The sequence below is a fragment of the Salvia hispanica genome, chromosome 3, assembly GCF_023119035.1.
Source record: "Salvia hispanica cultivar TCC Black 2014 chromosome 3, UniMelb_Shisp_WGS_1.0, whole genome shotgun sequence".
Taxonomy (NCBI): domain Eukaryota; kingdom Viridiplantae; phylum Streptophyta; class Magnoliopsida; order Lamiales; family Lamiaceae; genus Salvia; species Salvia hispanica.
The window spans coordinates 52,779,613-52,802,500 of NC_062967.1; the positions used below are offsets into that span (position 1 = coordinate 52,779,613).

The 22,888-nt window shown below is 39.1% G+C and overlaps 2 protein-coding genes and 1 non-coding gene across 4 annotated transcripts; 2 read left to right on the forward strand and 1 right to left on the reverse strand.

Annotated features, from left to right (window-relative positions):
• Positions 1-10,724: 10,724 nt before the first annotated feature.
• LOC125208901 lies at positions 10,725-12,788 on the forward strand. The gene is made up of 5 exons (XM_048108421.1): positions 10,725-10,885; positions 10,965-11,038; positions 11,675-11,810; positions 11,916-12,224; positions 12,318-12,788. The coding sequence occupies exons 1-5, from the start codon at positions 10,769-10,771 to the stop codon at positions 12,588-12,590; spliced, it is 909 nt and encodes a 302-aa protein (XP_047964378.1). The 5' UTR covers positions 10,725-10,768; the 3' UTR covers positions 12,591-12,788.
• Positions 12,789-13,318: 530 nt separating this feature from the next.
• Positions 13,319-13,391, reverse strand: TRNAR-ACG. Its single transcript has one exon. It is a non-coding gene; the product is annotated as a tRNA-Arg (tRNA).
• A 4,832-nt stretch (positions 13,392-18,223) lies between these two features.
• LOC125215469 (TLD domain-containing protein 2) lies at positions 18,224-22,459 on the forward strand. Of its 2 annotated transcripts, none has more exons than XM_048116892.1 (8): positions 18,224-18,595; positions 19,133-19,650; positions 19,741-19,813; positions 21,394-21,471; positions 21,554-21,617; positions 21,694-21,781; positions 21,882-21,966; positions 22,214-22,459. In XM_048116892.1, the coding sequence occupies exons 1-8, from the start codon at positions 18,443-18,445 to the stop codon at positions 22,295-22,297; spliced, it is 1,143 nt and encodes a 380-aa protein (XP_047972849.1). In that variant the 5' UTR covers positions 18,224-18,442; the 3' UTR covers positions 22,298-22,459. The 2 variants fall into 2 exon arrangements, with proteins under 2 accessions (XP_047972849.1, XP_047972850.1); XM_048116893.1 differs by lacking the exon at positions 18,224-18,595 and adding an exon at positions 18,619-18,738.
• The last annotated feature ends 429 nt before the right edge of the window (positions 22,460-22,888 follow it).

The window sequence follows — 22,888 nt, forward strand, 5'->3', positions numbered from 1 at the left end:
TAACTCCGACGACCGAACGACTTTTCAAGCTGAAGGTTGGTTGGAGTGTGAGGCTTAGGGAGTCTGGGTTCTCGCGTCAGGTCTGTCCAGCAAGAACCAACTTCAGTCGGTGCTACTCAACGGTCAAAGAGTGAAGTTAGTTGAGTTCTGAGTCTCGTGTCAGGTCTGTCCGGCGAGTTTCATACTCAAAATTGGGGTGGTTGAGCGTGATTGGTCGCTCCGGCGTTCAGTAACACCTTTGACAACTCGTGCTTTTGCTTGGAGTGGTTACTGAACTCACAACAATCTCAACGTTGCCCACCCTAGCACCTACGGCAAACGGTACAACTTTTCCTTTTGAATGTCGTTTTACCATTTGTGCTATGGTTGATTCGACTTTTATCAAGTTTGCTGCCTAATGATTGGAATTTACTACTAGCACCATTAATGCTCACCTACTGCACCCATTAATACCTTTAAGTTGAATGGTTTGTGCTCTTTTACATGTCATATGAGTCTCTCTTTGCACTAAGAACCATTAATTGATTCTACCAGTTGAAGGATCTCTGTTATTAGTGAGCATTTAATTTCTGTCATAGTAGTTCTGGTTGTTTAATGGTGAAGACAGTCCATCCAAAGGGAGTGTGGTAGTATCAAAATCCAGCTCTTGATTTGACAAGCCTGAGCTCACGTGCTGCTCCGGCGAACCAGAGGACCTTGGCCAGAAACGGCTACTTCAAGGAGTAAGCTTCCCACAGACGCATCCTTGTTTGAACGTGTGAAAGAGTTTCTGGCACATACCACTTTGGGATAGGTAGTCAGCAACCTCTTGACCAGCCCCTCATTTTGTCTTTTGCCTTATCTAGGTAAAAGCCAGAACTGAAACGACTATCCTCGAGGGTCAGGCCTCGGTCAGGTGCAATACTTGTTTGCATACCAATTTTGGGAAACATTCCCTAAGTACTACTGAAAGGAACTCTGGTGCAGTCAAAATATCCTTGACCAACCTACCCCACCTACAGAGTTGGAAAGCAAACCTATCTTTTGCTATTTTGAAAAGAGCCAAGTCAACTCACGTGACTATAGTTGGCACCTTGGACGACACCATATTGGGCCAAGGATTATTGGATCCTTCCACACTAACTTTAAAGTGAGTTCCAATTGGGTCGATCCTTCACTGGACCTTATTTTTTAATGAAGAAGCAAAAGTCCAAAGCCACGGGGCCGCAGCCCAGGGCATCCGGTAACAGACAACAACTTGATCTTCAATAACCAGAGCAAAATCAAGTCCAGAGTGATAGGCCCATCCAACAGAAAGAATGGAAGACAAACAATGTTGATGAACTTGGGGCCATTCCAGAGACTCCATAGCATGACCCCGGACCAGAGATTGTAGCTCGGTATAAAGAGGTCAACTCATGGCTGAGAAGAACGGTAGCAACTAACGGCGACCTGGAGTTCTCCGATGAGGACCTTATCTTGAAACACATTCCCAATCTTAACTAGGACACACCGATCTTATCCCTCGATTAAGCCGACCATGTGCCTATTCAGAAAACTTGGGGGATATGCTTGCTTGGAATCTTTGCAGGGAGGTTCCCCGAAAAGAATGTGGTGTTCAACTTGATCCAAAGATGGCCACACAAGGCTAGAGTCTCATTCCATAGAAGAGGGTGGATGGTATTTCAATTTCATAACGAGGAGGACATGGAACTGGCAAGACAACAAGGACCACATGCAATCTTTGGCATTCCTTTGGTCCTGAAACCAATGTCTTCACACTTCAATCCAAACATGGATACATAGATCAACATTCCAGTGTGGATTCGACTTGTCGATCATAGACCAATTTTGTGGAATAAATCTTCCATCAGCAAAATCGCCTCGTGCATAGGATAGTCGTTGGCCACTGATCTTCAGACTCTCAATAGGGAGAACATTAATGGACCACGACTACAAGTGATTGTCAACACTGCAAAAAAGCCAAGGGAATCAATGCAGATCAGGCTCCACACGGGCGAGCATTTCAACCAAAAATCGAGTATGAATTCATGCCCAAATTTCGTACAAAGTGTCGATCATATGGCCATCTGGACACGGGGTGTATAGGGCCAAAAGACACAATCCGTCAGCCAAACAGATAAAGGTTCCCCCCATCGAAGAATCATTCCAACCAAGAAGCTACAAGACACAACATGGGTGGGACCGAGCAAGGCATGCCCAAGCTGTTCAACCGAAGAAAGTTGAAAAGGCCAACCACAAGAATCTCAACCAACAAGGACTGAGTATCAATACATTTGCTTTTCCCAACAGAGTTGTAGCCCTTGAGGATGAGGTGGAACCCGATGAACAAAACAAAAGGTCTTCAACACACAAGACAGGGCCAAGTATGGAAGCAGGTCCATCGACAAAAGGATATCCACATAGGCAAGGTAAACAACAGAACCAAGATTGTGCAAATAGGGACGCTGAGGTGGATGTTATTGTGGACAAGGCGTTGGCAGACGGGACACCATATGTTAATAGAAGAACAATGAGTACTAGCTGAGGTAGAGAGGCTACACAAGTAGTAAATGGGGCATCAGAACCAAAGGAAGTAAACATTAATCCTCCTGGAATCAAGGGGGAGTAACCGAGGCCCCTAAGCAAGGAACTGTTTAGAAGGTAAAAGATCCTGAGACACAGCCAGACCGTGGCCATAAGCATAAGGATAAGGACAAGAACATGAAGAGGGACAAATCTGGGTCCGCATCCAGATCAAGATCAAGACCACCTCTGGACATTTGGGATGAAAGGTTGGGTGAGGACTCCAAGGGTGCGTCATGATTGTTACAACATGGAATATGAGGGGCATGCAGCAGCTCGGCCGACATGCTGCAGTCGTCGACATAATCAAATCAAATAAAGTCGACGTTATGGGTCTACTAGAGACCAAAATGGAGGCGACTTTTTACTTTCCTAATTGGAAGTCAATCAACAACTTCCATGCTATACCTGGTGGGCGAATGTTGTTGCTTTGGAACCCGGGTACGGCGGACGTGTAGCCGAGCAATATTGGAGAACAAACCATCAACGCCAAAATCAGGTGTTTAATTTCCAATAATTTCTTTAACTTTTCGCTTGTTTATGGCTTATATAGTCCAACTCAGCGTTTGCCAATGTGGGACTCGTTGATCGAGTTCATTGCAGAGGAGCAACCTGGCCTAGTCAGTGGTGATCTGAATTGCGTAATGGTTCCAGATGAAAGGGTCGGGGACCGTATTGCGACAGAGCATGAGATGAAGGACCCAATCGACACTTGTGCCCTATTAGGTCTCGAGGATGTGCCATACACAGGTTGCAAGCTAACATGGACCAACGGGACAAGGTTCAGCAAAATTGATCGAGTCCTTGTCAACGAAGCATGGCACAATAGTAACTACGTCGCTGCCACAATGTTCAAGCGAGCATGCTACCACTCAGATCACTCCCCAGCAGTCACCATTCTCTTTGGAGAACGGGTATCATTTCCGAAGCCATTTAAGTTCTTCAACTTTTGGACTAATCATGTATCCTATGATCCCTTGGTGAAGGAAAAATGACCGTTAAATGTTAAAGGTACGATACAATATGTCTTAGCCGAACGGGAAAGGAGTTGAAGAAACATCTAAAGGAATTTAACTTCAAAGAAACAAGCATTATCTCCCAAAGGGCCACCGAGGAAACAACCATGCTGGAAAAGGCTTCAACTTCAACTAGATGCTGACACGAGCAACGAACAACTTAAAGCACAAGTCAAAGATCTTAGGGTGGAGGCAGAAACTTTTTGCCACTGGGAAACTCAATTCAATACTAAGAAAGCAAATAACAAGCATCTCATCTTGAGTGACCATAACACCTCCTTCTTCCATGGACTGGTCAACCAGATGGAGATCAACCGCGGGCTTGTGGACTATTATTCCAACCTTTTTGGTTCCAGAATGGATGCTCAACCATCTGATGAGGACATCGTGCAAAATAGGTACACACTGAATACCGAGGAGAGTTGGGACATGATCAAGACTGTTACGGATGAAGAGATTAAGGAGGCCATGTTTAATATTGGCGGTGACATGACACCAAGTCCAGATGGGTACACGTCAACCTTCTACAAGAAATCTTGGGACATAGTGGGCGACGACCTTACCAAGGCAGTTAAAGAATTCTTCAGGACTCGGAAACTTTTGAGGCGTATCAACACCACAATAGTGTTCCTCATCCCTAAAACTTCATCCAATCCGAAAGTGGGAGACTACAAGCCAACTTCTTGCTGCAATGTGGTATATAAAGTTATCACTAAGATCATATCTAAGAGGATTGGGCCCTTGCTTCCGAAGTTGGTGAACCAAGCTCAATCGGCATTCATCCCGGGGTGCAACATTATGGATAATGTCTACCTCACACAAGAACTTTTGAAGGGCTACATGGTTAAAAGATCAACTCCACGGTGTGCAGTGAAGATCGACCTTAGGAAAGCATACGACACAATCAATTGGGATTTCCTAGCTCGGTCATGATTGGGCTCAATTTCCACCCTATCTTTGTGGACTAGATAATGGAATGTGTCTCAACACCATCCTTTTCTATTGCTATTAATGGAAGTACCCATGGTTTCTTCCAAGGCAAAGAAGACTTCTCCAAGGAGATTCCATGTCGCCATACCATTTTATCCTGTGCATGGAGTACCTCTCAAGGCTACTATCCACTCGCACTGCCGAGAGTGTAACTTCCATGCCAAGTGTGCTGAGTTACGCATAACGCACCTTGAATTCGCATACGATTTGATGCTCTTTTGCAGGGGCAACGAGGGATCTATGAGAATTCTAGCCGACACGATGGATGAGTTCTCTGAATGCTCGGACCTCTAAATAAATGGTTAGAAATCTCAACTCTTTGATGGAGGAGTACACGGTCCTGAGCTAAACGAGACTGCGAGTGTTTTTGGGTTTCCTTTGGGGGAACTGCCACCAAAATATCTAGGGGGGCCTCTCAACTCAACGAGACTAAAGGCTACTCACTACTCACCCCTAGTTGACAAGATTACGGCCTTCACGAAGAAATGGACCGGCAAGAATCTTTCTTATGCGGGTCGTACTGAGCTGATTAAATTCATCCTTCAAGGAGTTGAATGCTACTGGCTCCAAGTATTTCCTCTCCCTGGATCAGTCATTGACCGTATTGTCAGAGTGGCTCGTCAGTTCTTGTGGGGCCCCAAGCAGTCTCCAGTGGCATGGAAGCACTTTGCCTCCCAAAAACGGAAGATGGTCTAGGTCTCCGGAGCCTTAAATCATGGAACAAAGCTTTGCTATCAAGGGTCTTTTGGGACATCTTCTCAAAGAAGGACTCCTTGTGGATCAAATGGGTCCATAACATTTATATTGGACAACGTTCATTTTGGGACTGGAACGCCCGAACTAGAGACCCACAACTCATCAAGAGTTTACATGGCACCCACGATGAAATGTTGCAAAACCATTCAAGGGACGAAGTGGAAAGACTATGGAACTTGGTTCTAAGCCCTAGGCTTTCTAGGGAAAATTTCCTTGTTTGGTATGTGATGTAACCGGCTTGATATAAGCCCTTAGGTATGCCCAAGTTCAGTTGTATTTTTTCCCCTTCCCAGCTCTCTAGCTTAGGCTAGTTGGATGTATCCATAAGGCATCCCCGAGTAATGCTTGTAGTTTTCGTTATTTTATTGATTCATTTAAAAATAAAAAAAATCAAAGATAAACCAGATTCGCCATTCAAACTTAGGAGAACTATCGATTGACGTATGCAAAATGAAAATTGTGAATTCACAATGGCACAAATATCAATTTATCGCTTTATTCATAGTGACTAGCTAAATTTAATTAATCTAATTCATAATCAAATAAAACATATTCATTTTATGCTAAAGTTTGTAATAAATTGCTTATTTAATTTGGTAGGTATTGTCTCATAAATGTATGTACAATATAAAAGTTAATAACTTGAAATTTAAGATTGAGTTATTATAAATTTTAAATTATATTTTGAAGTTAATATTTGTATCATCATAAAACAAATACGTATAATGGTTCTTTTATGCAATTTTGTAGGTGAGATGAGAGCCAAATAATGGATTTTTGTCCATAAAACTATGAACTTTGGCATTTACAAATTTTTAAATTGATAAAAAATATAACAAATTTTACCTTTCATTTGTTATCTTCTACGACGGGTCAATCAACATATCCAACTAATAAACGTGACTTTTTATCCAATTTGGCACAACAAAATCAACGTGATACAACACCAGTGTCGTGTATTTCCTTAAAACTAGGAAGTATGCAGACTGACACTAACCTTTTGTGATTAGGTAGTGACTCGCCTAAATTTGTGCAAGCATTATTCCGCAAGTGTGCGAACCTATTATAGTACTCCCACCGTCCGCAAATAGAAGTCTCGTTTTTCCATTTTAGTCTGTCCGCGAATATGAGTCTCAGTTCATATATACTATAAATGGTAATAAGTTCTACATTCCACTAACTCATTCCACTCATATTTCATTTAAAATTAATAAATACAAGTGAGACTCATATACTACTAACTTTTTTTAACCCATTTTTCTTAACATTTCTTAAAACTCGTACCGTAAAGAATAGACTCCTAATCACGGACGGAGGACAGGAGGAGTATTAAGCAAGCTAGGATATCGTATCCACATGGACTGGTAAGAACTTGAGTACCTCGAATTATAATTGTTCTCTATCTAGACGACATAATAGGGTTTGTTTTCTAATTCTAAAACTACTAGTTAAGCAATAAAAGTAAATAAAGCAAAAGACAGTTTGGGTTTGGTTTGGTAAAATATGAAGAAAAAAAAAAGCAAAATTTTTGGATCCAACATAAAAGTCTCTGTCTTGAATCAATTGATAGAAAAGTTGTGACCCTAGGGTAAGTCCTTTCTCTATGTAACTTACCCAATACATTAGATTCTAACTATCAAAGTCTCTTTCTAATATGTTAGACTCTAAACCCCTTTAGCCCATAAGACCGAAGCCCTCACAAAGGGTCTCCTCTCTCGAGTGCAGGTAAACCTTTGTGTGGTAATCGTTCTCTTAACCACGTAAAACTAGCTATCTCTCGATTAATCTAGTGAAACAGACATAGTTCTCATGTTAATCAGACAAAAGAATAGTAAAAGTACAAGAACAAGAGCTAGGTAAAACAGTTTAATTGCATAAATCAAAACATAACCTCGTAATCTTTACCAAAAATCCTACTAAGATTTTTAGCTACTCATGTTCATAAGAATTCTAGCAAAATATTTTGTAGAAATCAATATAAGCATGAATAAGGAAAATGGATGTCATGGAGAAGATCTGGATGGGTGGAAGTCTTCAAACTGTTGATTAAAGTCTTTCGAATGTCTTCCTCATTCCTCTTACTCTAGTACGAAGTTATGATGCTTGGGGCGTGAATGTGTGTTTGGAGTCATGTTTGAGGCCCTTAAATAGGTAGGAATCCAAAATCAACTCGAACTCATCCGTTGCGAGTCAACGGGTTGCAACTCAACAACTCACTGGAACATTCCGATTTCTTGCATCATCCCAGCGAGTGGCTGGCTTACGAGTCAACAAGTCAGAAAAAGTGTCGGTTTTGGCGAGTCGCTGACTTGCCAGCCAGTGAGTCGCCGAAACGTACATAGTCCCGATTAGATCTGTGCGCTCATTTTCACTTTGTTTTCTATTTTCAACTCTTTTTTCTACACAACTTCACAAAACGGTCAACATACCAAAATATAGAGAATAAGCTATATTAATGTCCGTTTAACAGCAAACTGTATATAAATACCGATCAATTCTTATCACTAAACATAGACTTCGCATTACAAACTAAATGATATATATTGAATCCTATCGATATAGTTTTAGTCGATATATCTATCGCACGTGGATGCTTCGTCTTTGTTGGGAGGAAGTGGAACTCTAAGCACATGGATAAACAAACCTCCCATTTTGCAAGAATATGTTAAGAGCACAATATACTTGCACAATAATAGATGAATCAATAATATGATAATGAGAAGCTATCACAAAATATATCAAGACCAAGATTTTATGTGGAAAACTCTTTTCAACGTGAATAGATAAAAATCACGAATCCATCGATATACCAAATCCACTATTACAAAGAGAGAATACAACAAAAAAATTTACAATGATATCTAGTCCTTAACTAGATAATCAACATAACTTCAAAACAGATGAAATAAACATCTCAATAAACTGCGATCACGTTTAAAAACAAATAACTGAAGATCTAACCTTTCAAATTAAATTTTCTTTGACTATAATTAAACTTAACGGGTCTTCTACCACCAGTTAAAATTCAAAACGATCTTACAAGCGTTTGAACTTCCGATCAAAATGAGTGCGCAATGCAACTCTTTTTTCTCTTCTTTTCTTCTACTCGTTTTTCTCTCACTTTTTCTTAATATGGATGACTCTTACAATGCTAAGGTAGTTATTTATATATTTTCCCTGGTTTGTGTTAAAATGACAACACCTCTTAAAGTGACATCGTTACACCACATATCCAGCAATATTATAAACGATGCACAACAATATTATAAACGCTACACAGCAATCTATAGATTGTTGTATAGCGTGTTCGATATTGCTGGCCAAGAAAAAATTGGTGTATACAGTGTTGTATATTGTTGGCCGAGATTTTTACACTTGAGCATTTTTTTTTATTGCCACATGACAGCTTATTATCGTCCACGTGTACAAATAATTGGCTAGAAATGATGATATAGTGTTATTTTAAGAGGTGTTGTCATTTTAACGTAACCATATTTTGTCTTGATCTATTTAAATGGTTAAATAAATCAATTCTATTTGGACTTTTTTTCACAAAGTTGGGAGCCTACCTCAATAGTCTAGATCATATAAATGTGGGTGGTGGAAACTTTAATTTCTATATGCGTAAAATAAATTCAATGGTCCCCAAAACCACAATGTTTAGATACAATCAAATGAAATAATTTAAGTCGATCAATTTCCATCAAACCAATTCATCATTTCAGCTATTTGATCAAATACAAACACATAATAATGATGTCACCTCATTTAAGGAAATGAGAAAATAACAGCACTCAAACTGTGGGGGTGCCTTGAACATTTATAATTATCTAAATACATATCATAATAATTTGTTTGTTTATAATTGATTTCTATTGACTCTTGCAATAACTCTATTTTTGAATTAAATGCACAAAGGGGAAACTTCCGATCAAGGATCATACACTGTTCATGTTAATAAATTGATCCAAATGCCTGTAAAAATATTTTAGTTGGTGGAGGTATAAATTATTTTTTTGAAGTTCTTCATGGAATTTAAAATTCGTAATAATATAACATAGTTACTGTTAAAATCACTTTAACACTTAAGCAAAAAGTCAACCTTAAAATAGTCAAACCGCAGTTTATGCTTTGTCCCATGATTAAATATCTTGCTAGAATCTATTTAGATATTTGGTACCTGCCACGTAGCAACATTATAAAAAAACAAAAATAGTCGTTTTTCAAAATTTTCGATGAAGACAACATCTATATTCAAATTAGAGCTCACTGATAAATGAAGAAAGTCATAAAGATTGAAACAATTATAATGAGGAAATGTACATCTTAATTATGCAGCAAATACTTATTAGGTTACCTATATATAGCTAGTATATTGCAATAAAATATAGAGATGGCATTATTCGTATTTACAATTATTAATTTTTTTATTTAAAACGATCTTGAAATCGAAATCATGCTATATTTATTTGAATAATTTATGCTTGCGTTTTAATTTTTATGTTGTGGACCACAAGAAATCCCAATCTACTTTATTATAAAAAGTAAGACATGGGGTGAAAAGTTGTGGTTGTCCACAAGGAATGTGCTGATGAAATTAATTGAGATTGGGATCATGTATTGAAAAAATATACTCCTGAAATTAATTGAGATTAGGATGATATATTGAAAAAAATACTCTTGCGTACTAATTAATCTAGTTATATCTTATGAAATGAAGCTACTAAGATTATAGATGTTCTGCTTTAATATAAATATTATATTTCATGTACGTACGTTGGCATTTGAAACTAAAAAATACTCCTTATATCAATGTCAAAATAAAATTGAAACTGGTATATAAATTTCATGGATCACTCTATCTATCATAAATTAATTTTAGGATAGAACCCATAATTTTTTATCAATGTGATATATAAACATTTTATTCAAAAATATTACCCGACCATCAAAATAGTTTGATTTTTGTATTGTGTCCCTTGAATTGTACTAGTATATCAAAAAAAAATAATCACAAGGGCATGGGAAAGTTTCAAATTTCATGAGTGGGACGGAAGGAGCAATGTTTAGTGCTTTAAAGTGACTTGCAAGTGCACGTTAATGTTAGATAATATAAAATCGAAATCAAATATAACAATTTCTTAATGATATTTTATAAAGCATATTTCCTGTAAGCAAATGCATCAATAATCAAGATTAAACTCATACTTAATGACGTATACGTATTTATAGATTTATCATTTATGGCTATTTAATAAATATTTAAATCCAACATAATTCAATATCCATAAATGATAAATCTATCCATATTTTCCTTTCCTATTCAAGCGTGAGGGGTAAATATGTAAAGTCCGTTACCAACCAGAAATTACTAAACAGTACTCCTCTTTTTGAGTTTCATCCTCAAAAACGAGAAAAGCTCTAGAGAGAGAGAGAGAGAAATGTCGAGAGCTACACCTGTTCGGAAGCCTCACACTTCCACTTCAGATCTGCTCACTTGGTCAGAATCTCCGTCGCCCGCTGTTTCCTCCTCCGCCACCGCCGCTCGTGTTAACCAGGTACCATCCTAATTTACTTCATTTCCCCCCCAATCCCACTCCTCATTCATTTTCCTCTTCTTTTCAAATTTCACCCTAGCCTGCCGATGGAGTTGGTAAGGTGCTGTTTGGCGGCCAGATTACTGACGAGGAAGCTGAAAATCTTAACAAAAGGTAATTTCCCTACTTTTTTCCTTCTTTTTTCTCTTTGTTTAAAAGAAGTAATTACTTAATTAGTTACTGGGATTCGATCTGCTGCCTTTCTTTTTTTTGCAATTTCTCAACTAAAGCTTTAATGTTTCCTTTTGAGTTGAAGAAGATGCATTGGTTGATTGAATTTAAAAGTTAAGTATTGGTTGATTGGATTTTATTAGATTGATGCTTGCATTGCAATCAAGCAGATTCTGACTCTGTTGAAAAAAAAGGATTGATCTTTTTCAAATTTTTTGGAAATGTTTGGGTAGGTTTGAGAAATGAGCGTTTCAATTGTTTTTGTGCAAAAAGATTTTGTTAACCAGCTGCATCTAGTGAACACAATGAAATTCTGAGCTTCAACTATCTAGAACATCCATCATTTATGTATAATCTTGTCATCGTTTAATCGAGTTATCCATGTTGTGGTGTCTCGGATGCCTGGATAGGTTTGCAGAATAGCGATTCAAAGTCTTCTCGTCCAAGGATATTTTACTTATCGAGTTATCGTTTACATCTAGTCAACATAATTATCATCGAGTAGTTGTTCAGTTAGCATGTGCTTTTCCTTATTTCATTGTTGATGAGCTAACCTTACTATGATATTGTTGCTTTTAGGAAGCCTTGCTCGGGCTATAAACTGAAGGAGATGAATGGCAGCAAAATATTTGCAGGTGACAGTGAACATGGTTCAACAGAATCCGGAGCGTCTGATGGTAATTTCAATAACCGAACATCAGTCCGCATTGTTCAGGTATTCGAACTTCAAAGGCTCTTATGTTACCATTTTTTCCGGAGCATGCATTAGTAGTCTGAATTGGCTCGTTTTTCGTGATGTGTTTTCTTGCTTAAATACTAGCAAGCTGCGATAGGTATCAGTCAGATTTCCTTCAGCACAGAAGAGAGGATTTCACCTAAAAAGCCGACCACTGTTCCTGAGGTGGCAAAGCAACGTGAACTGAGTGGAACGATAGAAAGTGATTCAGAGGGCCGGATTAGGAAGCATCTCTCGAATGCTAAATCCAAGGAACTGAGTGGCACTGACATCTTTGGCCCTCCTTCCGAAGCTCCTGCTCGATCATCTGCACGAGCTAGTGGAATAAAGGGGAACAATGACATGGGAGAGCCTGCACCACGAGCTCTACGCACTTCTGTCAAAGTTTCTAATGTGAGTGTTCCTTCTTTAGCTTTGACATACTAACACCCCATCATCAAAATCTTCATATCTGCCCAAAAATCTCACTTCACTGCGTACTTGCAGCCTGCAGGAGGTCAGAGCAACATACTATTTGGAGATGAGCCAGTGGTGAAGACGTCCAAGAAAATTCACGACCAGAAGTTTGCAGAGCTGACGGGAAACAACATTTTCAAGGGAGACGTTCCTCCGGGATCAGCTGAAAAGCCGTTGAGCGTGGCCAAGTTGAAAGAAATGAGCGGGAATGATATCTTTTCAGACGGCAAGGCTGAGTCCAGAGACTACTTTGGTGGTGTCAGGAAACCACCTGGTGGTGAGAGCAGCATCGCGTTGGTTTGATATAACTCCTTGGTTTAGTTATCATTTCTGGTGCCCTCCGCCTCCTTCGTCTGGGAGAGCTGATCTGATCTCAGTGTCAGGCAACTTGATGTTGTAGCAAGTGTTGTTGTCTTAGACTTAGAATTATGGTTGTTGTGGGATGATGTTGATGATCCGTGTACGTTGAAGCCGAATAGACTACTTTACTTTATTTCGTTATCGTCTGCGAAATTTGTCGATTATGCATGAGTCGAGAATAGAGAAATTTCAGGTAAGTTACATCATGAACTTACTTCTGGTTGTCAAATAAATTTAGGTGACGGACTTCAAAGTTAATGAATGTTTTTACATCGGACTTCAAAGTTCGTAAATTATATCATGAACTTACTTCTGGTTGTCAAATAAACTTCGATGATGGACTTCAAAGTTGGTAGGTTATATCACGAACTTACTTTCGGTTGTTAAATAAACTGTGGCGACGGATTCCGACTTATACTAATCTTAGCGGTGCATACAAACGCCTTCACCAGAATAGTCGACGATACAATGATGTCTCACGACCATCGTCTGAACAACTCTCCTACGCCTCATAAAACTCATGAACCTTGAACAATCCTTCCAAAACCAAATTCTTAGAAACATCATCTTTCTAAGGCATTGCATTAAACAGAAGAAAAGATACTGAGTTTCAACAATTGATAGTAGTAGCAAAATACATGAAAACGTACTTGTAAAAACAAAGCTTAAATCGACTCTGCTGGGGATCGAACCCAGAACCTCTGGTTCCGTAGACCAGCGCCTTATCCATTGGGCCACAGAGTCTTGGTATTGTTGTTTTTTGAACAATACTAATACATATTTCTAATGAAATAGTCATTATACCCTTTTGGATGTTCTATATTATAGGCCATTTTCTACATTTAAATGATGTTAAAACCTTATTTTACTAATATTATATCATTGTTTAATGTTTGTAATTATAATATGTGAAGCAAAACAGAATAATTGCATATGCATTGCAATTTCAAAATAACGCTAAATCTAATTTAAATCATGAAGTTTGGTCAAATTTTGGTCTGACTTTGAAATTGAAATGTTAGATGTCACAAAGTTTCAATTTTTCTTAATAATCTTATCCATGCACAAGATGTCGTCTTTTAATGATATTCAAAATGACGTGTTCATTTAAATAAGTATTTGTTTTTTTAATTTTTCTTTAATTTTATCATTTTTTATTGAAATATTGTCATTTTTAACATTTAAAAAAGACATCGATACGTGCATGATTAAGATAATTGCAAATAAATTTTAATTTTTCATGATTTAATATTTCAAGCTTCATGTTTTAAATGGCAATTAACCTACTTTATGGAGGGTGTAACTAATAAGATAGTATAGCTATATCCACAGCCGAAGTTTCTAACAACCATGAAAATTGTTCATTTAATTATGTAACACGATGGCAATTAACCTGCGTCCTCGGGACCGTCCCGGGCCGTGACGCCAAAATCTCCAATGCTAAAAACGGGTCGGGACTCTCGAGTTGCGGCCCGGCCCAGCTGCGTTATTGATGCTCTTAATCTCTTAATTTAAATTATACGCATGGTTTATCTCACGGTAGACACTAGAAAATGACTTCGTTACTATGGTCGCTACAAAACTATATTACCACGTCCATTAATACTGTCCTAAAATTATTTTATACTCCCTCCGTCTAATTGAAGATGACTCACTTTCCTTTTTGGTTTGTCCCAACTAAGAGTCTAAGATGTCTCATTATTATAAATGGAAACACCTTTCTCTTTACTTTATTCCCTCTCTCTTATTTTACTTTCTCCACTTACACACAAAATAAAGTTGCATAAATTCTCGTAACGCCCAAGAAATGGGTCATCTTCCTTGGGACGGAGGGAGTAGTTATCTATTTATAAACTAGTGTCTAAAGTTATTGGAATATTGGTTCTTAAAATTATGAAATTTGACCAAATTTTGGTATTCTCCCACGAACTTTAAAATTGATCTAAAATATCACAAATTTTATTTTGTTTGTTATTTCCCAACCCAGCTCAAATAAGATATCTTCAACAAAAATCTTATTAACAAAAATCTTATTATACGTGGGCAACCGTGAAATGTTTAAGATATTTAGATTATTTTTAAGTTCATGACAAATAGGATAAAAAACTACGTAGAAAATCATGTTGATTTAGTAGTGCCTGGTAAGATAAAAAAATGCACATGAGTTGGTCGGACATGGTGATTGGCCTGTCATGAGAAATAACAATAAAATTGCAAAGTTTGTGATATTTTAGATCCATTTTAAAGTTTCTGAGAAATATCAAAATTTGGCCAAAGTTAATGATTTTAGAGACCAATATCCGAAAAATTATCTAACAAATTAAGCCTTATAGCCATTAATCTGTATGCTTGTCCTCATCAAATTTTGAAACAATGTTTTTAAAATTGAACCGATTTGCCCACGAACTGATATTTGATCCAATCTGCTTTACACGTTAAAACGGTGGACTTTTGAGTTGCTGCGACCTAAAAAATATATACCATCGATTCAGCCGTTAACTTCCAACTGACTCAGCTGATCTGAAAAAAAAGACTTTTCTCAAAACTAATTATAGGTAACAAGAGCATCCACAATGGCAATTGGCCAGCCACAGGCCAGCCACTCTCTCTCCCTGCCACATCATCAGTACTAAAAATTCACCTGCCGCATCATCATTTTAATCAAATAGGCTAGCCTAAGGCCACCCACAGGCTAGCCGCAATAAAAATAATTAAAAAACAACTACATTTACGGAATTAAATTTACGATAAATTACGAAATAAAATTTACGAGACATATACGGAAAAATTCATTCATTTCATTTAAATAAAAAAAAGGTACATAGATAAAAAAAAGTACATAATTAAAAAAAAAAACCGGGCTTCCACACACGAGCTCCGCCTCTCTCTACTCCTCATCGTCGTCGCCGCCGTCGCCGCCGCCACCCGGGACCTCCACATCGGTGTCATCTGAGCCCCCCATCTGTGCCCTCGCGGCATCCAAATCAACCCGCATGCTCTCGAGCATCGAGTGAAGAAACCTCATCTCCGTGGGGTCAGTGGCGGCCCTCCAATCTTGGAAGACCGTGTACATCTGCTCCCGCGGTTTTTGACGCGAGAAGAAGCCGTACGCGGGGTGGGGGGGCGGGGGCTACCGACTGGACCTCCTGGGGCGATAGGGGGAGGATCCCCTCGCTGCCCGTTGCGCCTGCTTTTGGCCAACCGGGCGAGTGCGGCGAGCAAACGATAGAGGGGACGGAAACTCCTCAGCATCCGAGGGGAGGTCGTGGGAACCGCCGCTGCTGCCGCCGTAATCGCCGGAATAGTTCAGCTTCTGCTTTTTCGACCACCCAGCGTCGACCCCGCTCGAAACTTCTCGGAGTCCTTCAGCACCAGCATAGCAGTTCCAGAAGGTGAACTCCCTATAAACCCCCGGCTTGGGGAACCGGCTCTCCGCTATATTTCCGGCAATCCTCCTCGGTCCGCCCACTACTCATCATGCGGAGGGCGTTGGCGTACAACCCCGAAAATCGACCGACCGCAGCCCCGATGCGTTCCCATCCCTTCCGGCACTCCTCCCCGTTGTAGTAATTTCCGTGCGGGCAGTACCTCTTGTAGGCTGCTCTAATCTTAGCCCACATGTTGACGATCCGCTGTTGTTCGCAACAAGCGGATTGTCGCAAACCGACAACCACGCCTTGGATAGGGCAACGTACTCCTCTTCCGTCCACTTCCTCCGTGTCGGCGAGTCGTCAACAGCCGGCTGCGACGACTCGCCGACCACCTTGCTCTTCCCCTTGCTCTTCTTCTTCGGCGCGGCCCGATGACGCCCCTCTACTCCCCCCGTTGGAACTGCAGTGTCCGCCTCCTTGGGTCATCCCTGGTGAACTGCGTCTCCACTGGGGTCGACGTGTGAGACGAAGCCGTCAAAAAATCAAGAGTGGGACGATAGACCGTGTCCCCCCTCCCCCCGGTGACCCCTGCATCCCGGGCTGCATACCGGGCTGCATCCCTCCCTCGCCATACCGGCATCATCCCCATCATCTGTTGTACCATCTCTGCTGCGGCATTTGGGGCATACCTCCCCACCCGGCGTTGCCCGCCCCCCGCCCGACATCCCCCCGCGCGCCCACCATCAACCCCATCAACTGTTGCCAAGGGTTGTTGTACCCTTGGCCCATTTGCCCGCCCATCCCCCCATCCATCTCGCCCCCATCCAGACCCCATGGGTACCGTGGGAGTCTCGAGATCCGCTAGTCGCCGGACTGGACTCGTTGTTGTTGTCCATCGCTCGATGTTGCTCTTGTATAGAAATTTAGAGAGTGAGAAAACTCATTAATACAAGTGGTGCAAATGAAAATGAAACTAAAATCGCGTATATATAGTGTTTCAAAAATTTTCAAAAAATTAAAAATTAAAAATTGCGCTCGCCGATCGCGAGTCTGCAATGGCGGCCAGCGCATCGGCTTGCGCTCGCAAATCGGCGGCGCTCGCCTATTTTCTCACTGAAAAGGTGCTGGCCGATTCCAATGGTTCGGCTAGCGACGCGAATCGACTAGCCGATGCGCTAGCCGCCATTGTGGATGCTCTAAAGCTAGGGAAGTAATTTTTTTTGGTTTTCGTAGGTGCATGTGTTTAGAGCACTCATAATGGATATAATGGATATGCCCATAAATAATATTTCACACCTCAGTTTCAGTAGTACATACCTTAAGGGCCTATCTTTTTTTCATATTTCCACGTCAACATTTTATTAATAGGGTCTATCCCATGTAATGAAAAGGCCTATCTCAAGGCATATTTTATTTTCCATTTTCATTTCCACATATAACTGTTTGTATATTTCATTTTTAATTATTGCTATCAAATAAAATGAGATAAATAGTAAACATAAATAAATTTAACACAATTGTGGAGAATTGTTGAAATTCATTTTCTAGAGAGAGAAAAAGAGTGAGAATGAAGTGATGGATGTAAATGAATGGGGTATGGGTATGGACCTATATAGAGGGTTAAAAATAATTAAAAAAGAAAAAATTTGGTCGGGCCAATCAATAGGGAGCCGATCGAAGACCCTATGTCATCAGCCATGACCGACGTATCGGCCATTTGAGGAGAGGGGAGGGAGCCGATCGGGCCCTCATCCACAATGGGAGCCGATAGGGGGCCTAATTATTGGCTCGGATGATCGACTCTCGTTGTGAGTGCTCTTAGATTGATATTTGGGTGTATGTGTTTCTCCTTATTTCTAGAGTTAATGTTATTAAATTAGTTTTACATTACAATTTATATGAGATCAAATATAAATAAAAATATTTATATGTATAATAGTTTAACGTTATAAAAATATAAACCTATCAAATAGATTAAATTATAAATTGATAACTCCCTTGATTCGTCTATGGTGCAGTTTTAAAATTTGTAGGCAAAGATTTTACTTTAGCAAAAACCAAATTCATGATGGGGGTAAAAATCAAACAACTCGCATATTAATTCAAAGTCCATTTTCTATATTCTTATTTCTTATCCTTGAGGATTAGATTATTTCATATTACCAATTATAAATACCAAAAAATGAAAAAGAAAATTACGTTTTCCCTTTTCTTTTCAACAAGATGAAGATTAATTTACAAGATATGAATGTTATTCCCCAATTTCCAATTCCTGACCCACCTCTCCTCTCCAACACAGACAAACAGCATATTCTCTGAATTCTCCAAATTTCTAAGCCTGTTGATTCGATTTGATTGCATGCAGCTGAGGCTGAGCAGCATATGCCGCAGCGATAGTGGAATTCTGAAAATTTTATAAATTAAATGGGGAGAAAGCAGAAGCAAGACGACCTGCAAAAGCAGCCATCAAAGTCGTTGAGGACTAAAGCAGCGCACTTCGTATCTGATCTAACCACCGGTTTGCTCAGCCCTCTCTCCGATAAACCATCCACGCCTCCTCCGCCACCATCTTCTTCTGTAAATTTCCTATCTCAATTCCTATTTTTTGGATAGGATTTTGGTGATCGGTTGTTTAGGTTCCTTTTCCGACCTAATCCGAGCTGAAGTAGTAGCTGCTTTATCAGAATTTGTTGATTCCGTTGTGGTTATTGTAACTCATGGTTAGGTTTTTCAACTGTTTTTTATTTGCCTAATTCGTTGTTTATTAGGGGAACTAATTTATTGTGCATTTGAATTGGAACTAATTGGTTGCTCTACTTGTACAATTGGATTGGAATAGGTATTTGTGTGTATTAACGTGTTAGGAGTATTCAAAATTGCCTAAAGCTGCTTCACGACGCAGGATATAGAATTTCGAAGTCATTTTCTCGTGTGATTCCTAACAATGGAATTATCAACCTGTGTTGTGATTGAGGTTTAAACGAGTTACAGAAAGTAATGTACAAGTTAATAGGGGGTGATGAGGGAAAAGGAGTGGTGTCTCTTGAAGCAGCACCTTTCTTTCGGTTTTTATTTATTTGTTACGTTGCTTAGTCTTCGTCTGTTTTTTTATAGGATGATTTGAATAACTCTGAAAACAAACAGTCTGAGACGGAGGGTTTGAAGGACTCTGCTGATGGTCCCGACACGTCTTCATTTACTGCATTTCTGTATTCGTTTATAGCACCCTCGGAATCTCAAGTTCGGGATGAAAAAAGTAGTTCTCCTGATGATGACTTTGCACCGTCATCTGAACCGATGACTACCAGAGAGAATGCTAAGAAGAAGAGTTTGTTTTCAAGGGGTAAACAATCTCTTGGAAAAGCTTTCTATCAAGCTGCTAGAATTGGTGGTTTTAGAAGTCAATCCATGAAGGGGAATCCGGATATGGCAGTTGGCGATGAAGGTGATTCCAAGGGCTCTAGGGATGATGGAATAGCCCTGAAAATCTTGAATGAATCACAACCTTCAGTGGATCTAAATCTTCCTGAGATATCTGAACCATCTTTGCTTCTGTCTGAAAAGACTCGCAGTCTTCTTTATGGTGCTCTCCCAGTGATTATCCAGGGACGAAAATGGATGCTATTATACAGGTTGAGACTTGTGAATATTCATTGAACTTATTATGTTACAGTTATGAGTGTGTGTGTATTAGTTTCACTAAAAGGTCTGTTATATTTCAGCACTTGGAGGCATGGAATTTCACTTTCAACATTATACAGAAGAAGTATGATCTGGCCTGGCCTCAGTCTGCTGGTAGTCATTTTACCTATGATGGTGCTTTATTGTTATTGACATTGTTATTTGTATTTGTTGTTTTTGTGTTTCTTGTACTTAATACCCTTTGGCCATGAAAACTCTGGGCTTGCTTGAGTTAGAATTCTAATTTTCCATGAATTAACATTACACAGCTTCTTATTTTATTTATTACCAATAATCTTGACATAGCCTAACTTGATTAGAAATAGATTCTTCATTTTTCAACGGGGAGTAATATAGACTCATCCAGTAAGCTTAAGAGAATTCATAAGGAACCACCGAGAGTTTGATTACACGGGATAGGGTGATGGAAGAAGACAAAGCAATTTTCATAAGGAAACACAAATCCTCCAGAGCTTAAGAGAATTCATTGATAACTCGAAGATGGTCAACAAGCATGATATGAAGAAACGAAGTACTATATTCTGTAGGGAGTGGTTCAGTTGAGAACTCTCTTAAAATGAGAACTTTGAGAACTAACAGTTGGAAGCACAAAACATATCATTTGTTTTGTGCTGCCAACTGATATATTTTGTCTACAAACTGATAGTTCTCAAAGTTCTCATTTTAAGATAGTTCTTAATTGATCCATCTCCCTATTCTATATATATAGGAAATAAAAGTCTATAACAATCCTAATCATGTCTTAAGCTACTGAGGGAAAAAAAATTTGTTGGCTGATTAGGACTATCTCCCCTTTTTCTTACCATTTTTAATGCGGTCCAACATTCATCTGCATTCTGCAATATGTCCCACATCACAGAGAGTCCATTAAACTATATATTCTGAGATAGAGAACTTCTAGGGCTATCTGACAGTCCAGATAACTGCTTTGGTAATGTGACATAATGCGAATTTAACTATTTATAGAAATTTACCAGATTCATATCCTCTTGAATTCACAAATTTAAGGAGGTCTGCTTCCTGAACTTGATTCAAGAAACCGAATGGGTTATATCTATTTAAAATTTCCAGTTTGTAGTCATGCCCTTTAATTGATTCTGAATTAAGAGTCTTTCTCAAACTATCTTATTTATACAGAAATGTGGGTTAATCATCATATATAATTTAACCCTGTAATTTTTTCGAATGAATTCTGTTTAAAACAGTTCAGAATTTTCTGCCTTAACACTAGTACTCATTGCTTCAAGTCATTCCACATAGACATAGCTCAAAAACACTACTGGACGATAATTCAGAACTCACATTTTCTTAATATCTCATGGACTGTCTAAACTCTTTACGAATGACTTGCCGTATTGTTGAAATTTATTAATGCTTTAGATATGACTTGTTTGGGCCTTAATCATTTGCACCTTTTGTTGGCATTTGTGCATGAACGAGTGCCCAATCGAAACTTTTGTTATAATGACGTAAAGAACAACCCTGTTGACTGTTAAGGTATTACTTGATCTTTGAATATCTTACCTAATCTCTTTCGGCTGTGTGCCCATCTCAACTACTTACTTCCGACTATTCGTTACCAAGCAACCTGTTGCAGTTTCGTCTGCATTTGATGGCATTTGCTACTGTATGGAGTGTATGTACTTCTTATACTTAATATTCTGTACTTTCAGGTTGTCGGGGATCGCAAAGGTGCAACCTTTGGTGGTTTGGTTGAGGCACCTTTGAGACCAACAAATAAGAGGTACCAGGTAATGTTGGGTCCATACCTTTCTTCTTCAAGCTGGAGTATTGATCTTTCACTTGACTCAAATAAATGTGAGTTTGTTACAGGGGACCATAGACTCATTTGTGTTCTCAAATATCACCGGAAATCCTCTAATTTTTCGCCCTACAGGTATCTACACTTGCTCTGTTTTCTTGCTAACATCAGTTTTTTCGTGTTGACTAAAATCTTAAAAATTGTATAACAGGAAAGAATCGTTATTTTACTTTGTGTTCTACTAATTATTTGGCCATGGGTGGAGGTGGCCATTTTGCACTTTATTTGGATGGAGATCTGTAAGCTTTTCCATTTGCTCAACTATTTTGTTACGCAATATAATGATATATACACACACTCTGGCTCTTATAAGATGATTTTACATTCCCCTCTGTTTAGATTAAGTGGATCAAGTTCGTCATCAGAAACCTACGACAATCCTTGTTTGGCACTCTCCGAAGAGTTCGATATCAAGGAAGTCGAGGTATGTATCAAGAAATTTATTCTACCACCCGCGGGGGGAAAAAAATTTCTAAAGCATGCTCACTTTTTTAGAAATGTTTCACACTTCCGTTAACGATAGATTCACGGCCAATAAGTAGACTTTGTTTTGAAATTCAATTAGTTAGGTAGTAGTCTATCAACATTATCAGGTGTAAGATATTAATGAAAGAAAAGAGAGAAAAATAAGTAACTGAATGCCTAATCATCCATTTCTGGTGTTTTTGTAGCTATGGGGTTTTGTGTATGCTTCGAAATATGAAGAAATGGTCGCTTTATCGCGAATAGAGACGCCTGGGATTTGCCACTGGTAGGACAAGGATGAGGATTTCACTGTTTTCTTTAGCTAACAAATTACAAACACACACAATGCCGTCTATATATCGATCGGCTGTTCTCTTCTTACAACCTTTTTTGTTGTACAATGTTGCAAGTAAATTTGGCTGTGTATATAATAACATGTTTGTTTCTTCTAATTATAGAAAACACGTGTGGCTCTTACAAACTCTACATCTAATGCGAAAATTTGTGTATAAACTGCTATTTTCTTTGAAGAAATAGGAATCAAAAGAAGCATGTATTACTACATATTAATGGTGAGAACCCCAGCTTCCTTTGAGTTTAGGATGAAGAAGTGCTTTCTCAGAGAAACTATTGCTTCTGGCTACAAAGAAATTCTCTCAACCGCGTGAAGATTTCTGCCTTGACAACGAGGCGCATCTTCGAGTTCTCCCACAGCGAACCCCCGTGCTCTCGTGCAAAGTCACAGGCGGCTTCAAAGACGTCCTGGAAGACCGAATCATCGTTCTCATCAAATAATACATGCATATTGGTAAATTGTGTAGAGAGAGAGAGAATGGCGGCGGTGGTGTCACCATTAGCAAAATACAAGCTGGTGTTTCTCG

Coding starts and splice junctions, on each gene's coding strand:
- LOC125215469 (XM_048116892.1), top strand. CDS start 18,443: ATGGGGAGAAAGCAGAAGCAAGACGACCTGCAAAAGCAGCCATCAAAG. Junction 19,814..21,393: donor GGCCTGGCCTCAGTCTGCTG/GTAGTCATTTTA, acceptor CTGTACTTTCAG/GTTGTCGGGGATCGCAAAGG. Junction 21,472..21,553: donor CAACAAATAAGAGGTACCAG/GTAATGTTGGGT, acceptor AGTTTGTTACAG/GGGACCATAGACTCATTTGT.
- LOC125208901 (XM_048108421.1), top strand. CDS start 10,769: ATGTCGAGAGCTACACCTGTTCGGAAGCCTCACACTTCCACTTCAGAT. Junction 11,039..11,674: donor GCTGAAAATCTTAACAAAAG/GTAATTTCCCTA, acceptor TGTTGCTTTTAG/GAAGCCTTGCTCGGGCTATA. Junction 12,225..12,317: donor CTTCTGTCAAAGTTTCTAAT/GTGAGTGTTCCT, acceptor GCGTACTTGCAG/CCTGCAGGAGGTCAGAGCAA.